Genomic DNA, 17856 nt, shown 5'->3' on the forward strand with positions numbered 1-17856 from the left:
GGCCGGATCTAAGGGGGGTGGGGGTCGGTCCCCCACAAAAACCTTTTTTGGTTGTTAACGTTAGCTTTATTTCTCATATAGGGCACTGCATGGAATTCATTCCTTCTCTTTCACTCTTACAGAAATTTGGTAAACGACAAGGCCAAAAAACATCAAAATCCCATACAAAATCAAAACAATGCAGTGCCCTATTGCTCAAGTACTGTTCAAAAATTAGGAAAAACATTTTTGGTCACCTCTCAGAAGGGCCTCCACATCCGCTCGGGCCCCCACAATCCTTAATCCGGGCCTGAGGACATCGCAGCAGAAGCTCATGGCGGCGCAGCCCTAGGGGCAAGACACTGTGCAAACGAGAGCAACTCTGATGAATTCTGAGTTACTCTTTTTATCGATAATCGACAAAATTTGTTGGAAGACATCCCCAAAACTGCAATTTTCATTCAGCACACGCAACACTTTGCAGTTCGACATTGGTGCCAGATCGCACTTTGACATAAATGGGAGAAATTCTGAGGAACTGTGAGGAATTCTGAACAACATTTCGAGCACAGATTTTCTCTCGTTAGATCTGTCCTGCCCCTAGGCGCAGCCTCAATAACGATATCAAGCAAGTCGACAGAAATTTAACCTGGCCAGTGGCCACAGGTCAAGGCGATGGCTGGCAATCGCCCAGGATGGAAATCTTTCAATTCGGCCCTCTGCACCACCGTGGGTGCCCAGAACTGAAAGTAAGTACATAGTAAGTTTATTATTTCAATTATATGTGCTTTAGAACACCAACTATAGCTGGATAGGCGACCATAATATAAGGTTCATTTATTTCGTTTTTCGGGATTTCTAGACCCCCTCCCTATGTCACGCTATTTTCCTATACCTATTATACACGTACTGTCACTTTTTCCTACAACCCTACCCTCTCCCAAATGTTGGCCGTAATTTATGAACTTCCCTATTTTCCGCTTGAGAACCTATGAAACTAGTCTTGTTCAGAGAAGTTTTGGTCGATTATGCATTGCATCTTCTCATTGTGCCACTGGAAGTGCTTTCGAGGCTTTCAAGCAAAAGTTTATTTTCCGCAACACTCCAATAGATTCAAATCCAATTAGAAAATGAGACAGCTTTTGGACAATGCCTAATTTTGCATTAAGCCCAGTTTCCTGTTCAAGAGGCGCACACGAAATTTCTTCCTACACGGTTGTTTGCAAAAACCCATCGATGAGTAAAAAAATACTCATTTTTGAAAAAGATGCACTTCTGTCAAAACATGGGTAAAACCTAAGGGATGACACTCCGATCTTTTGAGTTTAATCTTTTTTTAATCTTTTTGAATCATGCTGAATCTTTTTGAATCTTCTCAAATCACGCATACAAAAACTAGAGAAAATTTCGCTTCAGTGTATTAAAAATACCTGTCAAACCAGGAACTTCGTTCGCGCGCGGTGAAAAAGTCCCACACGCTCATTGAAAACTACTCTAAAGTGAGTAGAATTCCACTCACTTCATTACAAAGTGCATCAGCTCAAAAGAGAGTAAAGCGAATTTACTCTCTTTAGAGTAATCATTGATTTTGTTGAAAGAGAGTAGTATTTACTCACTTTTATTTTTTGCAAAATTAGCGATAGTGAGTAGATAAATATTCCTCGGGATGGTTTTCGGAATTGTTTTTCATTTTCAAATAACTAAAACACAAACATTAAGTTGAGCAAAAATCTTGCCTGTTTTTTATTCTATAGTATTTAGGGTCTGGGACCACTTGGGCAGGAGCACCTATTTTGGGCACTTGCTGCTGTAGCTCAGTCAGTTTTCAGCAAACTGACTTGAGTGTTGGAATACGATAAGATACGCACAGTATCTAGCCATGGACAAAATTTCATATCAATTGGTTTGAAATTGACTGAGTTATAGCAACAAGTGCCCAAAATAGGTGCTCCTGCCCAAATGGTCCCAGACCCTATTATAACACAACATTAAAATAAAATTATTAAATCCCTCTCAACTTCCCTTGGCACTTGATGATGGTTTGGATTACATGTCCATTACTACGAACAGTTGCCATTTCAAGTAGCCGATCTATCCGAGGATCTACCGCACTTGATCAACCGAATCCTCGCCGTTGTTAGTCATGGACTGAAATTAGAGAACAGATGATCATTACAACTCATTAAACACCAAGTCAAAATACAAACAACTTACTTTTACCAAACGATTAAGCGGTGTTGCCGTACGTTCTTAGAAAACCTTATGTGCTCCATCAATCTTCCTCTTTAGTTTCACTTATGTGAACATACGAATTGTTAACTGTTTTACTGGTGTTAAGGAAATGAACCTCCTGGAAGTGGAGTTTCAGCTCTGCTGCTCAGCCTCCTCGTCAGCCACATAACCGGCAAGAACAACATTTTACGGCGACAACAAAGTGAACAAATGGCATCACTATTAACATTTTTTATAAGTCTCACCTGTTGGTTACCGGAAGGTTTCCGGGTCCACTGCTACTGCAACGTGATTTATTTCAGCGCCGGTTTAAGTTTTTCCGCCGGCTTCAACTTGGAACACAAGAATCTCCTGCAATCTGATGCGGCCATGATTAATCACAACAGCTAGTGAGTTTTTCGTAGATAAAACGCCTTACTCAAAAGTGAGTAAAGCAGAGATCTGACGTGACAGAGTAGTTAATAACTCACCTTGACAAATACATGTTACTCACCTTTGACAGATTTAGCCAAAGTTTGAAAGTGAGTATAATTTACTCACTTGAGAGTAGTTTTCAACGAGCGTGCAGTGAAAGGGAACGTCCATAAATTACGTCACGCTTTGAGGAGGGAGGGGGGGTCCAGCAAAGTGTGACAACCCATACAAAAATTTCAGAGATCTCATACAAAAAGTGTGACATAGGGGGGAGGGGGGGTTGAAAATGGGCAATTTTTGCGTGACGTAATTTATGGACGCTCCCAAAACCGTGAAAATAAACATGTGCCTTCGACCGAAATCACCGGATCCGAACCCGAAACTTTATGGAGATACGTCCCTCGGGGAAGCGCTAAACATCTCCCAGAAGGTAACCCAATATTCCCAGCTGTAATTGTAAATAAATAATAATTAATTTCGCTTTTCCAGGGGTGAGGTCAGTGCGCCACCGCGAAGGAGAAAATGCCCATGACGGCGGGCACAGTTTTCATTGAGCTACGAGGATGTGCGAACAAAGACCGCTGGAAACGGCCTAAACCCACAATCACCGTCGGTCGAACGCCTGCAGCGTAAGTTTCCCTTACACGGAATGCAGCAGGGCACTGCAGTGATGACTGCAGAACGCCGTTAAGCTGTATTGCCGGGTGTGCTGTTCCCGGCAATGGAAAAAGGCAATTTGAAATACCCGATTGTTGCTCTAATCAAATTTGAAAGTAAGTAGGAAATTCGGAAGCGAAAGGTGGGAATATTTATTGTCAATAGTACTAGTGTTACGTAGGAACAAAATCGCGCACTGATCTTGAGAGCAATTTTATTATAGCTTCAAACTAGAAATACCAATTCATTAGTTAGGCGAATTTCGGCCTTAAAGTATGATATTACTTACATAAACAGTGCACGATTTTGTTCCTACGTAACAAAATCTTCAAAATAAACAGTGCACGCTTCAGTTTAGACGTGAAATTATGGAGCCTTGATCTACTGATTCGTCAAGCTGCAAGAATCAATACATTTCATTCTCCTACTACGGGCGGTTTGAGAGGTATATCGATGAATTCCAATAATTCAGTTTTAAGATGAAATTAACGTATTTATATCCTACTAGATGGCATGTGTTGTAAAACATAAACAATCAATTATACTTTTGTGAAGCAACTAGGGATTTGTGTGCATGTATTCTACCTACTGTCCTGAAAGCGTGGTACAATACTAACGTGCTTCAACGGGCTGTAATGAACCCGTTTTGCGCCGGGTTGCCGGTTTCGCGCTCGCAGCAACATCCCCCTCCCCGTGAGGATCAGTGGGATCCTCTACTCCATGATCATCTACGTTCAGTACCGCGAGTTTGGATACCGGCCGTCTGAACAATCCTCCAGCTGTTTGTACTAACACCTGCCGAACCCTACCATCTCTGCCGACAGTAACGTCCAGGACGCGTCCGCGTACCCAACCGTTTCTTCTAGTCTCGTCTATCACGATGACTAAGTCTCCTGGCTGCACCGGCTTTGTATCCTGGAGCCACTTCACACGTCTCGTCAACGTCGGTAAGTACTCTAGTACCCAACGCCTCCAGAAGTGGTCAATCTGCATCTGAAGCTGGTCCCATGATGTTCGAACAGTTCTCGCTGAAGCTTCCATCTCCACCATAGGCTGTTTCACTCCTGTTGAACTGCCAAGGATGAAGTGATTTGGCGTTAACGCTTCTTGCTCCACTGAGTCCAACGGTAAGTATGTTAGCGGACGCGAGTTCACGATCGCTTCTGCTTCAACTATCAGCGTCTGCAAGCCTTCATCGTCCAGCTTGTCGTCCTGGGGAAGGCTGGTCATAGCGTTCTTTATGGAGCGTACCAAACGCTCCCATGATCCTCCCATGTGGGGAGCAGAAGGCGGAATGAACAACCACTTCGTCTCCGTATTCGTAAAAGTTGTCGCTGCGTTCTGTTCGATGTCTTTGATTTGGCTTCGCAACACACGATCCGCGCCGATGAAATTCCGACCGTTATCGGAATGTATTTCCACAGGTGCTCCTCGTCGACAAACGAAGCGGCGAATGCAAGCAATACACGACTTGGTCGACAGGTCGTGCGCTATCTCAACGTGTACGGCACGTATGGTCAAACACGTTATCAAGCAAATCCATCGTTTTGAAGTTGCGCGCCCTACTTTAACCAGGATTGGCCCAAAATAGTCGATGCCAACGTAGCTAAACGGGCGAATACCTGCCGATAGACGAGCAGCTGGAAGTGGTCCCATCATTGGAACAATCGCACGAGCTTTGTACACTCTGCACCATTGGCAGCGGCTGATTACGCTCCGAGCTGTTGTTCGTAGTCGCGATACATGGAAACGTTGACGCACTTCGTTGACTACTGTTTCAAAGTTTCCATGTAGAAGTCTCCGGTGATAATCGTCGAGAAGCAGATACGAAACACGGTGTTTCCTCGGTAGTATAACGGGGAACTTGACGTCGACCGACAAGACTTTCGCCGCGGCAATGCGGCCATCAACTCGAAGAACACCCTTGTCGTCCATAATCGGTGATAGGTTCCATAGTTGGCTTGTCCTCTCGAGTTTCAGTTGCCTTTTGTCCAATGACTTGTTATTCTTCGAAAAAATTGCTACTTCATCGCGATACGATTCCATTTGAACCAGTTTCCAGATCAGGGTTTCCGCAGCCTGTAATTCTTCTTGGTTTAGGTTCAGGCTACAATAATTTTCGTCGAATACTTTGCGTTTCAATTTTGTTATGAATCGGATAACATAGGCCGTCGCTCGCAAAAGGCGGTTCCATTTGGAGAACCGTTCGAAACAGATTACGTTTTGTAAAACTGGCTGTTCTTTATGCAAGAAACACGCTCTGAGCTCCTCATCTGTTGATATGATGTACTTCTGTTTAGGCCACTGCCCCTCGGACTGCTGCAAAAACGGTGGACCACAGAACCAGCGGCCAGATGCTTTTAGGCACGGTTTACCGCCCCATTTCGTGGCATCATCAGCGACGTTGAGTTTGCTTGGGACGTATCTCCACTCTTGAACACGGGTCGTTGACAGAATTTCTCCAACTCGGCATGCTACGAATGGGCGATACCGTCGATGTTCCGACCGAATCCATGCCAAAGTTACCTCGGAGTCTGACCAGTAGACGCAACGATTGATCTTGACGGTGTGATTTTCACGGACGAATGTGAGAAGTCGAACTCCTAGAACCGCTGCCATCAGTTCTAAACGAGGGATTGATACGTATTTGAGCGGCGCGACCTTTGTTTTCGCAGATACCAGAGCGCACTTGGTTGTTCCCTCCGATCCGACAACGCGAAAATATACCAAAGCAGAGTATGCCGCTTCGCTCGCATCCACGAAAATGTGAGCATCCAAAGTATCGTAGAGGTCGGAACTTGCTCCATCAAAGTAGCAGCGCGGTACTCGAACTTCGACAACGTCCATCAGCAACTCAATCCACCTCGTCCATTTCTCGTAGATTTGATCGTCGATGCATTCATCCCACTTAATAGCACTTCTCCAGATGTCCTGCATCATTATCTTCCCGTGCACCAGGACACAGGCCAGCAGCCCCAAGGGATCGAATAGGCTCATGACGCACTTTAGCACTTGGCGTTTCGTTGGCCTTGCTCCGTTGTCGATTAGCGTTCCGATTTCCTCACGGAACGTCATGGAAAACTGTAGAACATCCTCCTTCGTATGCCATAGCATTCCCAAAACGCGTTCTGAATCGGTTTTCAGCCCAAGATCTTTGATGTCTTGCTTAGGCGGTTCTCCTAGGTACTCCAGAATGGCTGGCTGATTGGAGACCCAATGTCGCAATTCAAATCCGCCTTTTGAGTGAATCCACCGGACTTCCCCTGCTACAGATTTTGCCTCGTCGATCGACTCAAAGCTATCGAGGTAGTCATCCACATAGTGGCATTTGCAAATCGCCTCTGACGCCCGTGGATACTGTTTGGAAAACTCCTCTGCATTGCGGTTCTTTACGAATTGTGCGGATGACGGGGAGCTGGTAGCTCCGAAGGTGAGGACGTCCATCATGAATACACCGGGCTCGTCATTCGGGCTATCACGGAACAGGAAACATTGTGACGGACGGTCTCGTTCAATGACTCTCACTTGGTGGAACATCTCCTTGATGTCACTGCTCACTGCCACCGGATATTGTCGAAAGCGGAACTGCACGGAAGGTAGTGGTACCAGGAGGTCTGGTCCAGGAAATAGAGCAGAGTTCAGACAAACTCCATCGACCTTTGCGGCTGCGTGAATTCCAATAATTCAGTTTTAAGATGAAATTAACGTATTTATATCCTACTAGATGGCATGTGTTGTAAAACATAAACAATCAATTATACTTTTGTGAAGCAACTAGGGATTTGTGTGCATGTATTCTACCTACTGTCCTGAAAGCGTGGTACAATACTAACGTGCTTCAACGGGCTGTAATGAACCCGTTTTGCGCCGGGTTGCCGGTTTCGCGCTCGCAGCAACAACTAGGAAGGCATTGAAAGCAAGTTTGTGCTTGTATTTTGGACAGTGCTACATAACTGATAACAGATTTAGTAAATGGTCTATGACATAGGGTAATTATTCTTAAATTTTCTGCTCAAATCTGTTTCTACCGGTGTCCACCGAGAGACAATTGATCGTGTTTCTGAACAGTAGTTTAATGTGCAGGAATTAGACTGAAAAGAGTAAATTCGGTTATTCAAACAAATTTGTCAATGTTAACACGTCTAGTGGACCACTCAGGCTTATTCTGCGCGGCGTGTGAGGTGAGACGGACGGTTTCGTCTCACGTGACGTGAGACGACTAATGTAAATCAAATGGGGCGAGTCGACTTTTGTCACCTCATTCGACTCGTCTCACCTCACACGCCGCGCAGAATAAGCCTGACTATTGGCTTAATCTAAATGGACCCACTATTTGCATAGATTTAACATGGAAAGGGTAATGAAGGTTCCACCAAAGGATAACAACAAACCAATAGCGGACCCCGGGGGTGTTTGTCAACAATTTCACCTTTTGTCATCCTTCCTAGGCTTAGGGAAGCGAAACCATCTCGACAGGGCTTCTATTTTGGACACGTTTCCGCTTTAACTCAGTCAATTTAAAACTGATCGACCTAGTTATTTGTACGTGGTGAGATGGTTCTGTAACACTAGTCCGAATGACACTAGCCCGACCCGCATAACCATGAACCATACTCGTACTGTGTACCATACTGTTCCCAACAATTTACTACAATATCTCAACAGTATGGTATAGCACCCAAAGTAACAATAAGCCAACAGTGTCACAAACGGTTTTAACAGTTTGGTAGACGGTTCTCGGGCAAATAACAGTATGTGGAATAGGCGGTTAAGTTATGTTACAATAAAAAAACGCCAATTTTCTCGAACAAAATTTTTCGTTTACAGTTTGTCATAAGGTCAATATACTATCCATTTTTTGTCCTGTTTACTGTTAAGCAAACAGTTCTAGAACTGTTGACCAATTTAATTTGAATAAAATAAGCAATGTATGTGTAATCATTGCTTTATTGTGTATTATGGTGCCGATCTTATAATATATAGTTCTCGTACAGTTGTAATAACAATACGTTTTACGGTTCTGTTATGCTTGAACTATTGAACAATTGATTAATAAATTGAATCAGATACAATAATACAAGTAAAAACGAACGGAAAAATCCTTTCAATCTAAACAAGCATACAGCTCAACGTGATTTAGTTGAGCTCCATGTGCTTAAACTGAGATGAGATTTTCCCGCGTGTCATTACTTGCATTATTGTAGCTAAATAAAAAAATATTAAATACGATACATATTTATTACAACATATATAATTATTACCGATTTAAATTTAATCCGAGATTCAATCATAAACTTTTTGAAGATATAACGTAAGTGAACACGCCATTCTCTCTTCCGGGTGGTTTCGTTTACGGGAAGATGCTTCACTCAACCACTCTTTATGGTTCGTACTTTATCAGTGTGCGCAACTGCCATCGGGCTGGTTGGTTCCGTTTCCGTCCTAGTCACGAAATGCAAAGAAAGATCTTGCATTACACGAACTCATCCAACTTGTTTCCGGCGTCGTGGTTGCTGCTCAGTCCTTTCCGTAGCTTCCACTTCTGTTTCCTTCCCGCGAACATTCCGAGCTATGCGCTTCTTGTCCACCTGTTCATAGGCATTGCGCTTCTCGCTTCTGGCCGGAATCTCCGATGTTGTTCGCGTTTCAGCTAGTTCATAATTGAAGCGCTCTTTGACGCACATCTTCCGGTCCTCGTGGTGCTTGTGGATCGACACCTGGCGGCCGATCTTCATGGTTTTATGGATAGTTTCGAAAACTGGAATTAGATGAAATCACTATTATAAATTAACTCCAATGTTAACTAACAAAATCAAAAAAATATCCTAATTTAATTCTGTTCTAGACTTACTTACTTTTTGCAGCACCGATGGGGTGTTTCGGACTTCCCATAACAACAGCCTTCCCGTTCACGTAGTTGGCCGCCTCGCAGTTTTTTTTTCTTCGAGCCGAGATGCAAGTCGCGTGTTGATATTTTGTTAAATTGCATCAGCAGTAGGTACCGGCCGGCCGGCGTCTTCTGGAAACAGCAGCAGGGGGAACGGAACGGAACTTTTTTGCGCACCCGAACAATCCGCAGGATACTTCAAAAAACAGACGCTTTTTTGCTTTGACGAGCACGGCACTGATGCTGATGCAGCAAAAACATACACGCTTAAAAAAGTGATGCAGTGGCCGCGAAATAAAATTCAATAATAACGATCAAAAATCATCGTACTTTAAAAAAACATCCATATACCAAACGGAGAAACAATGTAACATTTAATTTGTTTCACTTTTATTTACTTGAGTGACTAGAGGGCTGATTTACATTAGAGAAAAACAGCTTGGTATGACGATTCAATGCTAAACTTGCACTGGCTCAGCGTTATTTTTTTAGGCGTGTATCTTTATTACTGTAGGCACACAGTGCTAAAGAAGACGCTAACAAATACTAATAAATGCCACAGTATCCCAAACTGTTAAATATGAGTAGCATATGTTGAATTTCTCATGTGTGGGTGTACTGCGTACAAACCATTTGACAGAATGTTGTTTTATATTGCAACTTTTTCTCACGAATGTGTTTTTTTTTATCATTCAACAGTAACTAAACAGTATCATATATTGCTACAATTTGGTATGAATGACCCACACAGTTTTCTACAGTTAGAAGCTTCAAGTGTCTTGTTGTTCAACAAAACAGCAACTGTTTGTGATACATGAACTCTAACATATAGAGGAAGCTTACTATTTGAACTTTATGACAAACTGTGTTTCTCTATGCGGGGAATGCTATAAAACGCATTTTGGGGGATACTGACCAACAATTTCATCATAGATATAGAAAAAAAGTAATCTTTTCGAGACCTGTGTTCAAAGTGTCGAGGGCAGTCGGAAAACATCTCCATTCTGGATGTTTGATAACAATTTTTAGCTTATTGCATCCATTGAACTCAAATCTATTGTCCTGAACTTTTGAACGCCTTGAGTTGCTGTCAGCTAGATTTTTTGTCGACTTCCTTATTAGAACTTCAGCATTGTGCCAAATCATATCAGTTAATCTATTAAAATAATAGACGTACTATTACCATTTAGTTTTTACCATTTACCACCACTATTATTTCAGGTAAAATTGATCTCGTCTTACATAAGTAACAAGAAAATCGAGTTAAATACTGTTCCCTTTAATTCAAACTATGTGCTTGCCTGTCCCTACTCGCATAACAGTCCCATTTGACTTTTTATCACCTTCGAGTTAACGTTACGTATAGTCATAATTTCAAACGCAACATTTTCCATAGTTATGTATTGAGGTGCAATGTTGCAAATATGTTTTCAAGTTATCTCGATTTTGCAAAATTTTACATGGGAACGTGTTTTTAAACTTCAAATGCCGTTTTCTTAAGTCCTACTTTTTACAAATGGGACGGTTATGCGAGTGGAAGTAGTTGCATCATATGAAATATACGTAATTGGATCACTACTGTAAGGTCGTTTCAGTGTTTCGTACTTGACTCGACTCATTCACTAACACGCCCAGGTTAATCATAACTCTACATTTTTTTTTCATCAAAGCCCATACATTTGTTTTAAAAATCCGTTTCAGGCACTTCTTGCAACCATTGCTAGCTAGTGGCGCTACTTACCTTGTCTCATCTATCAAATGTTTTGTATTCTTTTACTTTTGTGTAATATTAATTAAAAAATCGGTGGGTGGGGTGTTTCATTAGACTCTATAAGTCATCCGAAATTCCACTGGGATTCTCATTAGGGTTGCTAGAGTATAAAGATAGCCGCCACAATGACCGCTTACATTCTAGTAGAGGTTTCTTGAGCACAAATATTTTAGCGGGAATTGTTTCAATTTTCTTCCAGTTTTTCTTAATTTGTCAATTAGATGGAACATGGAACACTATGTTGTTGCGATGTGGCTATATATACAAAAATGCAGTGGCGTACGTGGGACCGCGCCTAACTCACTAACGCCACGTCCGATTTGGGTCATCAATGTTTTGTTCTGTTAGTTTTCACCCAAGGAAGGTTTATGAACCAAAAAACATGAAAAAATTGAAAGTTTTTGAAAATCGGTTTTTCATACACTTTGAACGGGGGAGTTGGCGGGGAGCTTTGACTTCTCGGCAGGGCAATTTTGAGCTCTTTTCCGCTGTAACTCAGTCAATTTTGATCCAATTTTTGAAATAAGATGTTGCGGTGCGCTGATTAGGATTGTTATGAGATATGGGAACTTGAAATCGTTAGTCATTGTCGGTCATTGTGGCGGCCATTTTGGAATTCTAACGTAGGTTGTCCTTAACAAAAGAAATCAAAATAGCAAAGTGAAAGTCTGAGGTCCCTGATCGTAACCCATAAGGAGGACATCATCATACATTCGTATTTATGTAAAGTTCGGGCAGGCCGGTAAGCTCGCAGGTAAGTAAGTACCTTTATTTAAATATAGGTAAACTCTTCTATGGTATAGTTATAGAGGACTACAAGCCTACAAGATGCCAAGACAACCTTAATCTCTGCCTACTTAACCCTTTATAAGGCAGTGGCAACTATATTGCCACCTTATACACATATTTTTTTCTGCTCGTTGAGTGGATTCCGGGCCTGGTTTTCTCGGCCTTATAAAGGGTTAAAAAGAATAAAATTCATTTTTTACTTGTTTGTTTAGAAGGCTCGGGTAAGATCTTGAAGTCATTTTAATAATCTATGCAATATTCTTCCTAGTAAATTAGATAAATATTGCCGGTTCACCAAGTCCTCCGAAGTTGTTTGGTGACGCAGACTAGATCCTCTTATCAAATAGGCCAATTTTTCTTTGTAGTTATTCTTCTTATTGATTAGATCTTGCCGTAAAAAAGGTTCACCAAGTCCTCCGAAGTTGTTTGGTGACGCAGACTTCATCCTCTTATCAAATAGGCCAATTTTTCTTTGTAGTTATTCTTCTAATTGAACAGATCTTGTCGTGAAAAAGGTTCACCAAGTCCTCCAAAGTTGTTTGGTGACGCAGACTACATCCTTTTATCAAATAGGCCAATTTTTCTTTGTAGTTATTCTTCTAATTGACCAGATCTTGTCGTGAAAAAGGTTCACCAAGTCCTCCAAAGTTGTTTGGTGACGCAGACTAGATCCTCTTATCAAATAGGCCAATTTTTCTTTGTAGTTATTCTTATTGATTAGATCTTGCCGTGAAAAAGGTTCACCAAGTCCTCCAAAGTTGTTTGGTGACGCAGACTAGATCCTCTTATCAAATAGGCCAAGTTTTCTTTGTAGTTATTCTTCTAATTGAATAGATCTTGTCGTGAAAAAGGTTCACCAAGTCCTCCAAAGTTGTTTGGTGACGCAGACTACATCCTTTTATCAAATAGGCCAAGTTTTCTTTTTAGCTATTCTTCTAATTGAACAGATCTTGTCGTGAAAAAGGTTCACCAAGTCCTCCAAAGTTGTTTGGTGACGCAGACTACATCCTTTTATCAAATAGGCCAAGTTTTCTTTTTAGCTATTCTTCTAATTGAACAGATCTTGTCGTGAAAAAGGTTCACCAAGTCCTCCAAAGTTGTTTGGTGACGCAGACTACATCCTCTTATCAAATAGGCCAATTTTTCTTTGTAGTTATTCTTCTTATTGATTAGATCTTGCCGTGAAAAAGGTTCACCAAGTCCTCCAAAGTTGTTTGGTGACGCAGACTAGGTCCTCTTATCAAATAGGCCAATTTTTCTTTGTAGTTATTCTTCTTATTGAACAGATCTTGTCGTGAAAAAGGTTCACCAAGTCCTCCAAAGTTGTTTGGTGACGCAGACTAGATCCTCTTATCAAATAGGCCAATTTTTCTTTGTTGTTATTCTTATTGATTAGATCTTGCCGTGAAAAAGGTTCACCAAGTCCTCCGAAGTTGTTTGGTGACGCAGACTACATCCTCTTATCAAATAGGCCAATTTTTCTTTGTAGTTATTCTTCTAATTGAACAGATCTTGCCGTGAAAAAGGTTCACCAAGTCCTCCAAAGTTGTTTGATGACGCAGACTACATCCTCTTATCAAATAGGCCAAGTTTTCTTTTTAGCTATTCTTCTAATTGAACAGATCTTGTCGTGAAAAAGGTTCACCAAGTCCTCCAAAGTTGTTTGGTGACGCAGACTACATCCTCTTATCAAATAGGCCAATTTTTCTTTGTAGTTATTCTTCTTATTGATTAGATCTTGCCGTGAAAAAGGTTCACCAAGTCCTCCAAAGTTGTTTGGTGACGCAGACTAGATCCTCTTATCAAATAGGCCAATTTTTCTTTGTAGTTATTCTTCTTATTGAACAGATCTTGTCGTGAAAAAGGTTCACCAAGTCCTCCAAAGTTGTTTGGTGACGCAGACTAGATCCTCTTATCAAATAGGCCAAGTTTTCTTTTTAGCTATTCTTCTAATTGAACAGATCTTGTCGTGAAAAAGGTTCACCAAGTCCTCCAAAGTTGTTTGGTGACGCAGACTACATCCTCTTATCAAATAGGCCAATTTTTCTTTGTAGTTATTCTTCTTATTGATTAGATCTTGCCGTGAAAAAGGTTCACCAAGTCCTCCAAAGTTGTTTGGTGACGCAGACTAGATCCTCTTATCAAATAGGCCAATTTTTCTTTGTAGTTATTCTTCTTATTGAACAGATCTTGTCGTGAAAAAGGTTCACCAAGTCCTCCAAAGTTGTTTGGTGACGCAGACTAGATCCTCTTATCAAATAGGCCAATTTTTCTTTGTTGTTATTCTTATTGATTAGATCTTGCCGTGAAAAAGGTTCACCAAGTCCTCCGAAGTTGTTTGGTGACGCAGACTACATCCTCTTATCAAATAGGCCAATTTTTCTTTGTAGTTATTCTTCTTATTGATTAGATCTTGCCGTGAAAAAGGTTCACCAAGTCCTCCAAAGTTGTTTGGTGACGCAGACTAGGTCCTCTTATCAAATAGGCCAATTTTTCTTTGTAGTTATTCTTCTTATTGAACAGATCTTGTCGTGAAAAAGGTTCACCAAGTCCTCCAAAGTTGTTTGGTGACGCAGACTAGATCCTCTTATCAAATAGGCCAATTTTTCTTTGTTGTTATTCTTATTGATTAGATCTTGCCGTGAAAAAGGTTCACCAAGTCCTCCGAAGTTGTTTGGTGACGCAGACTACATCCTCTTATCAAATAGGCCAATTTTTCTTTGTAGTTATTCTTCTAATTGAACAGATCTTGCCGTGAAAAAGGTTCACCAAGTCCTCCAAAGTTGTTTGATGACGCAGACTACATCCTCTTATCAAATAGGCCAAGTTTTCTTTTTAGCTATTCTTCTAATTGAACAGATCTTGTCGTGAAAAAGGTTCACCAAGTCCTCCAAAGTTGTTTGGTGACGCAGACTACATCCTCTTATCAAATAGGCCAATTTTTCTTTGTAGTTATTCTTCTTATTGATTAGATCTTGCCGTGAAAAAGGTTCACCAAGTCCTCCAAAGTTGTTTGGTGACGCAGACTAGATCCTCTTATCAAATAGGCCAATTTTTCTTTGTAGTTATTCTTCTTATTGAACAGATCTTGTCGTGAAAAAGGTTCACCAAGTCCTCCAAAGTTGTTTGGTGACGCAGACTAGATCCTCTTATCAAATAGGCCAAGTTTTCTTTGTAGTTATTCTTCTAATTGAACAGATCTTGTCGTGAAAAAGGTTCACCAAGTCCTCCAAAGTTGTTTGGTGACGCAGACTAGATCCTCTTATCAAATAGGCCAAGTTTTCTTTTTAGCTATTCTTCTAATTGAACAGATCTTGTCGTGAAAAAGGTTCACCAAGTCCTCCAAAGTTGTTTGGTGACGCAGACTACATCCTCTTATCAAATAGGCCAATTTTTCTTTGTAGTTATTCTTCTTATTGATTAGATCTTGCCGTGAAAAAGGTTCACCAAGTCCTCCAAAGTTGTTTGGTGACGCAGACTAGATCCTCTTATCAAATAGGCCAATTTTTCTTTGTAGTTATTCTTCTTATTGAACAGATCTTGTCGTGAAAAAGGTTCACCAAGTCCTCCAAAGTTGTTTGGTGACGCAGACTAGATCCTCTTATCAAATAGGCCAATTTTTCTTTGTTGTTATTCTTATTGATTAGATCTTGCCGTGAAAAAGGTTCACCAAGTCCTCCGAAGTTGTTTGGTGACGCAGACTACATCCTCTTATCAAATAGGCCAATTTTTCTTTGTAGTTATTCTTCTAATTGAACAGATCTTGCCGTGAAAAAGGTTCACCAAGTCCTCCGAAGTTGTTTGGTGACGCAGACTACATCCTCTTATCAAATAGGCCAATTTTTCTTTGTAGTTATTCTTCTAATTGAACAGATCTTGCCGTGGAAAAGGTTCACCAAGTCCTCCAAAGTTGTTTGATGACGCAGACTACATCCTTTTATCAAATAGGCCAATTTTTCTTTGTAGTTATTCTTCTAATTGAACAGATCTTGCCGTGAAAAAGGTTCACCAAGTCCTCCGAAGTTGTTTGGTGACGCAGACTACATCCTTTTATCAAATAGGCCAATTTTTCTTTGTAGTTATTCTTCTAATTGAACAGATCTTGTCGTGAAAAAGGTTCACCAAGTCCTCCAAAGTTGTTTGGTGACGCAGACTAGATCCTCTTATCAAATAGGCCAAGTTTTCTTTTTAGCTATTCTTCTAATTGAACAGATCTTGTCGTGAAAAAGGTTCACCAAGTCCTCCAAAGTTGTTTGGTGACGCAGACTACATCCTCTTATCAAATAGGCCAATTTTTCTTTGTAGTTATTCTTCTTATTGATTAGATCTTGCCGTGAAAAAGGTTCACCAAGTCCTCCAAAGTTGTTTGGTGACGCAGACTAGGTCCTCTTATCAAATAGGCCAATTTTTCTTTGTAGTTATTCTTCTTATTGAACAGATCTTGTCGTGAAAAAGGTTCACCAAGTCCTCCAAAGTTGTTTGGTGACGCAGACTAGATCCTCTTATCAAATAGGCCAATTTTTCTTTGTTGTTATTCTTATTGATTAGATCTTGCCGTGAAAAAGGTTCACCAAGTCCTCCGAAGTTGTTTGGTGACGCAGACTACATCCTCTTATCAAATAGGCCAATTTTTCTTTGTAGTTATTCTTCTAATTGAACAGATCTTGCCGTGAAAAAGGTTCACCAAGTCCTCCAAAGTTGTTTGATGACGCAGACTACATCCTCTTATCAAATAGGCCAAGTTTTCTTTTTAGCTATTCTTCTAATTGAACAGATCTTGTCGTGAAAAAGGTTCACCAAGTCCTCCAAAGTTGTTTGGTGACGCAGACTACATCCTCTTATCAAATAGGCCAATTTTTCTTTGTAGTTATTCTTCTTATTGATTAGATCTTGCCGTGAAAAAGGTTCACCAAGTCCTCCAAAGTTGTTTGGTGACGCAGACTAGATCCTCTTATCAAATAGGCCAATTTTTCTTTGTAGTTATTCTTCTTATTGAACAGATCTTGTCGTGAAAAAGGTTCACCAAGTCCTCCAAAGTTGTTTGGTGACGCAGACTAGATCCTCTTATCAAATAGGCCAAGTTTTCTTTTTAGCTATTCTTCTAATTGAACAGATCTTGTCGTGAAAAAGGTTCACCAAGTCCTCCAAAGTTGTTTGGTGACGCAGACTACATCCTCTTATCAAATAGGCCAATTTTTCTTTGTAGTTATTCTTCTTATTGATTAGATCTTGCCGTGAAAAAGGTTCACCAAGTCCTCCAAAGTTGTTTGGTGACGCAGACTAGATCCTCTTATCAAATAGGCCAATTTTTCTTTGTAGTTATTCTTCTTATTGAACAGATCTTGTCGTGAAAAAGGTTCACCAAGTCCTCCAAAGTTGTTTGGTGACGCAGACTAGATCCTCTTATCAAATAGGCCAATTTTTCTTTGTTGTTATTCTTATTGATTAGATCTTGCCGTGAAAAAGGTTCACCAAGTCCTCCGAAGTTGTTTGGTGACGCAGACTACATCCTCTTATCAAATAGGCCAATTTTTCTTTGTAGTTATTCTTCTTATTGATTAGATCTTGCCGTGAAAAAGGTTCACCAAGTCCTCCAAAGTTGTTTGGTGACGCAGACTAGGTCCTCTTATCAAATAGGCCAATTTTTCTTTGTAGTTATTCTTCTTATTGAACAGATCTTGTCGTGAAAAAGGTTCACCAAGTCCTCCAAAGTTGTTTGGTGACGCAGACTAGATCCTCTTATCAAATAGGCCAATTTTTCTTTGTTGTTATTCTTATTGATTAGATCTTGCCGTGAAAAAGGTTCACCAAGTCCTCCGAAGTTGTTTGGTGACGCAGACTACATCCTCTTATCAAATAGGCCAATTTTTCTTTGTAGTTATTCTTCTAATTGAACAGATCTTGCCGTGAAAAAGGTTCACCAAGTCCTCCAAAGTTGTTTGATGACGCAGACTACATCCTCTTATCAAATAGGCCAAGTTTTCTTTTTAGCTATTCTTCTAATTGAACAGATCTTGTCGTGAAAAAGGTTCACCAAGTCCTCCAAAGTTGTTTGGTGACGCAGACTACATCCTCTTATCAAATAGGCCAATTTTTCTTTGTAGTTATTCTTCTTATTGATTAGATC

The 17856-nt window shown here is 40.7% G+C and overlaps 1 protein-coding gene and 1 long non-coding RNA gene across 2 annotated transcripts; one reads left to right on the forward strand and one right to left on the reverse strand.

Moving 5' to 3' along the window:
* Positions 1-2950: 2950 nt before the first annotated feature.
* Positions 2951-10990, forward strand: LOC109413908 (uncharacterized). Its single transcript, XR_009996812.1, has 3 exons — positions 2951-3055; positions 3115-3398; positions 10871-10990. It is a non-coding gene; the product is annotated as an uncharacterized LOC109413908 (long non-coding RNA).
* Positions 8469-10036, reverse strand: LOC109426098 (uncharacterized). The gene is made up of 2 exons (XM_029859085.2): positions 9138-10036; positions 8469-9040 (listed from the first exon to the last, which is right to left on the reverse strand). Exons 1-2 carry the CDS (start codon positions 9172-9174, stop codon positions 8766-8768), a joined length of 312 nt encoding a protein of 103 aa, XP_029714945.1. The 5' UTR covers positions 9175-10036; the 3' UTR covers positions 8469-8765.
* Positions 10991-17856: the final 6866 nt, after the last annotated feature.

The sequence above is a fragment of the Aedes albopictus genome, chromosome 2 (genome assembly GCF_035046485.1).
Source record: "Aedes albopictus strain Foshan chromosome 2, AalbF5, whole genome shotgun sequence".
Lineage (NCBI taxonomy): Eukaryota > Metazoa > Arthropoda > Insecta > Diptera > Culicidae > Aedes > Aedes albopictus.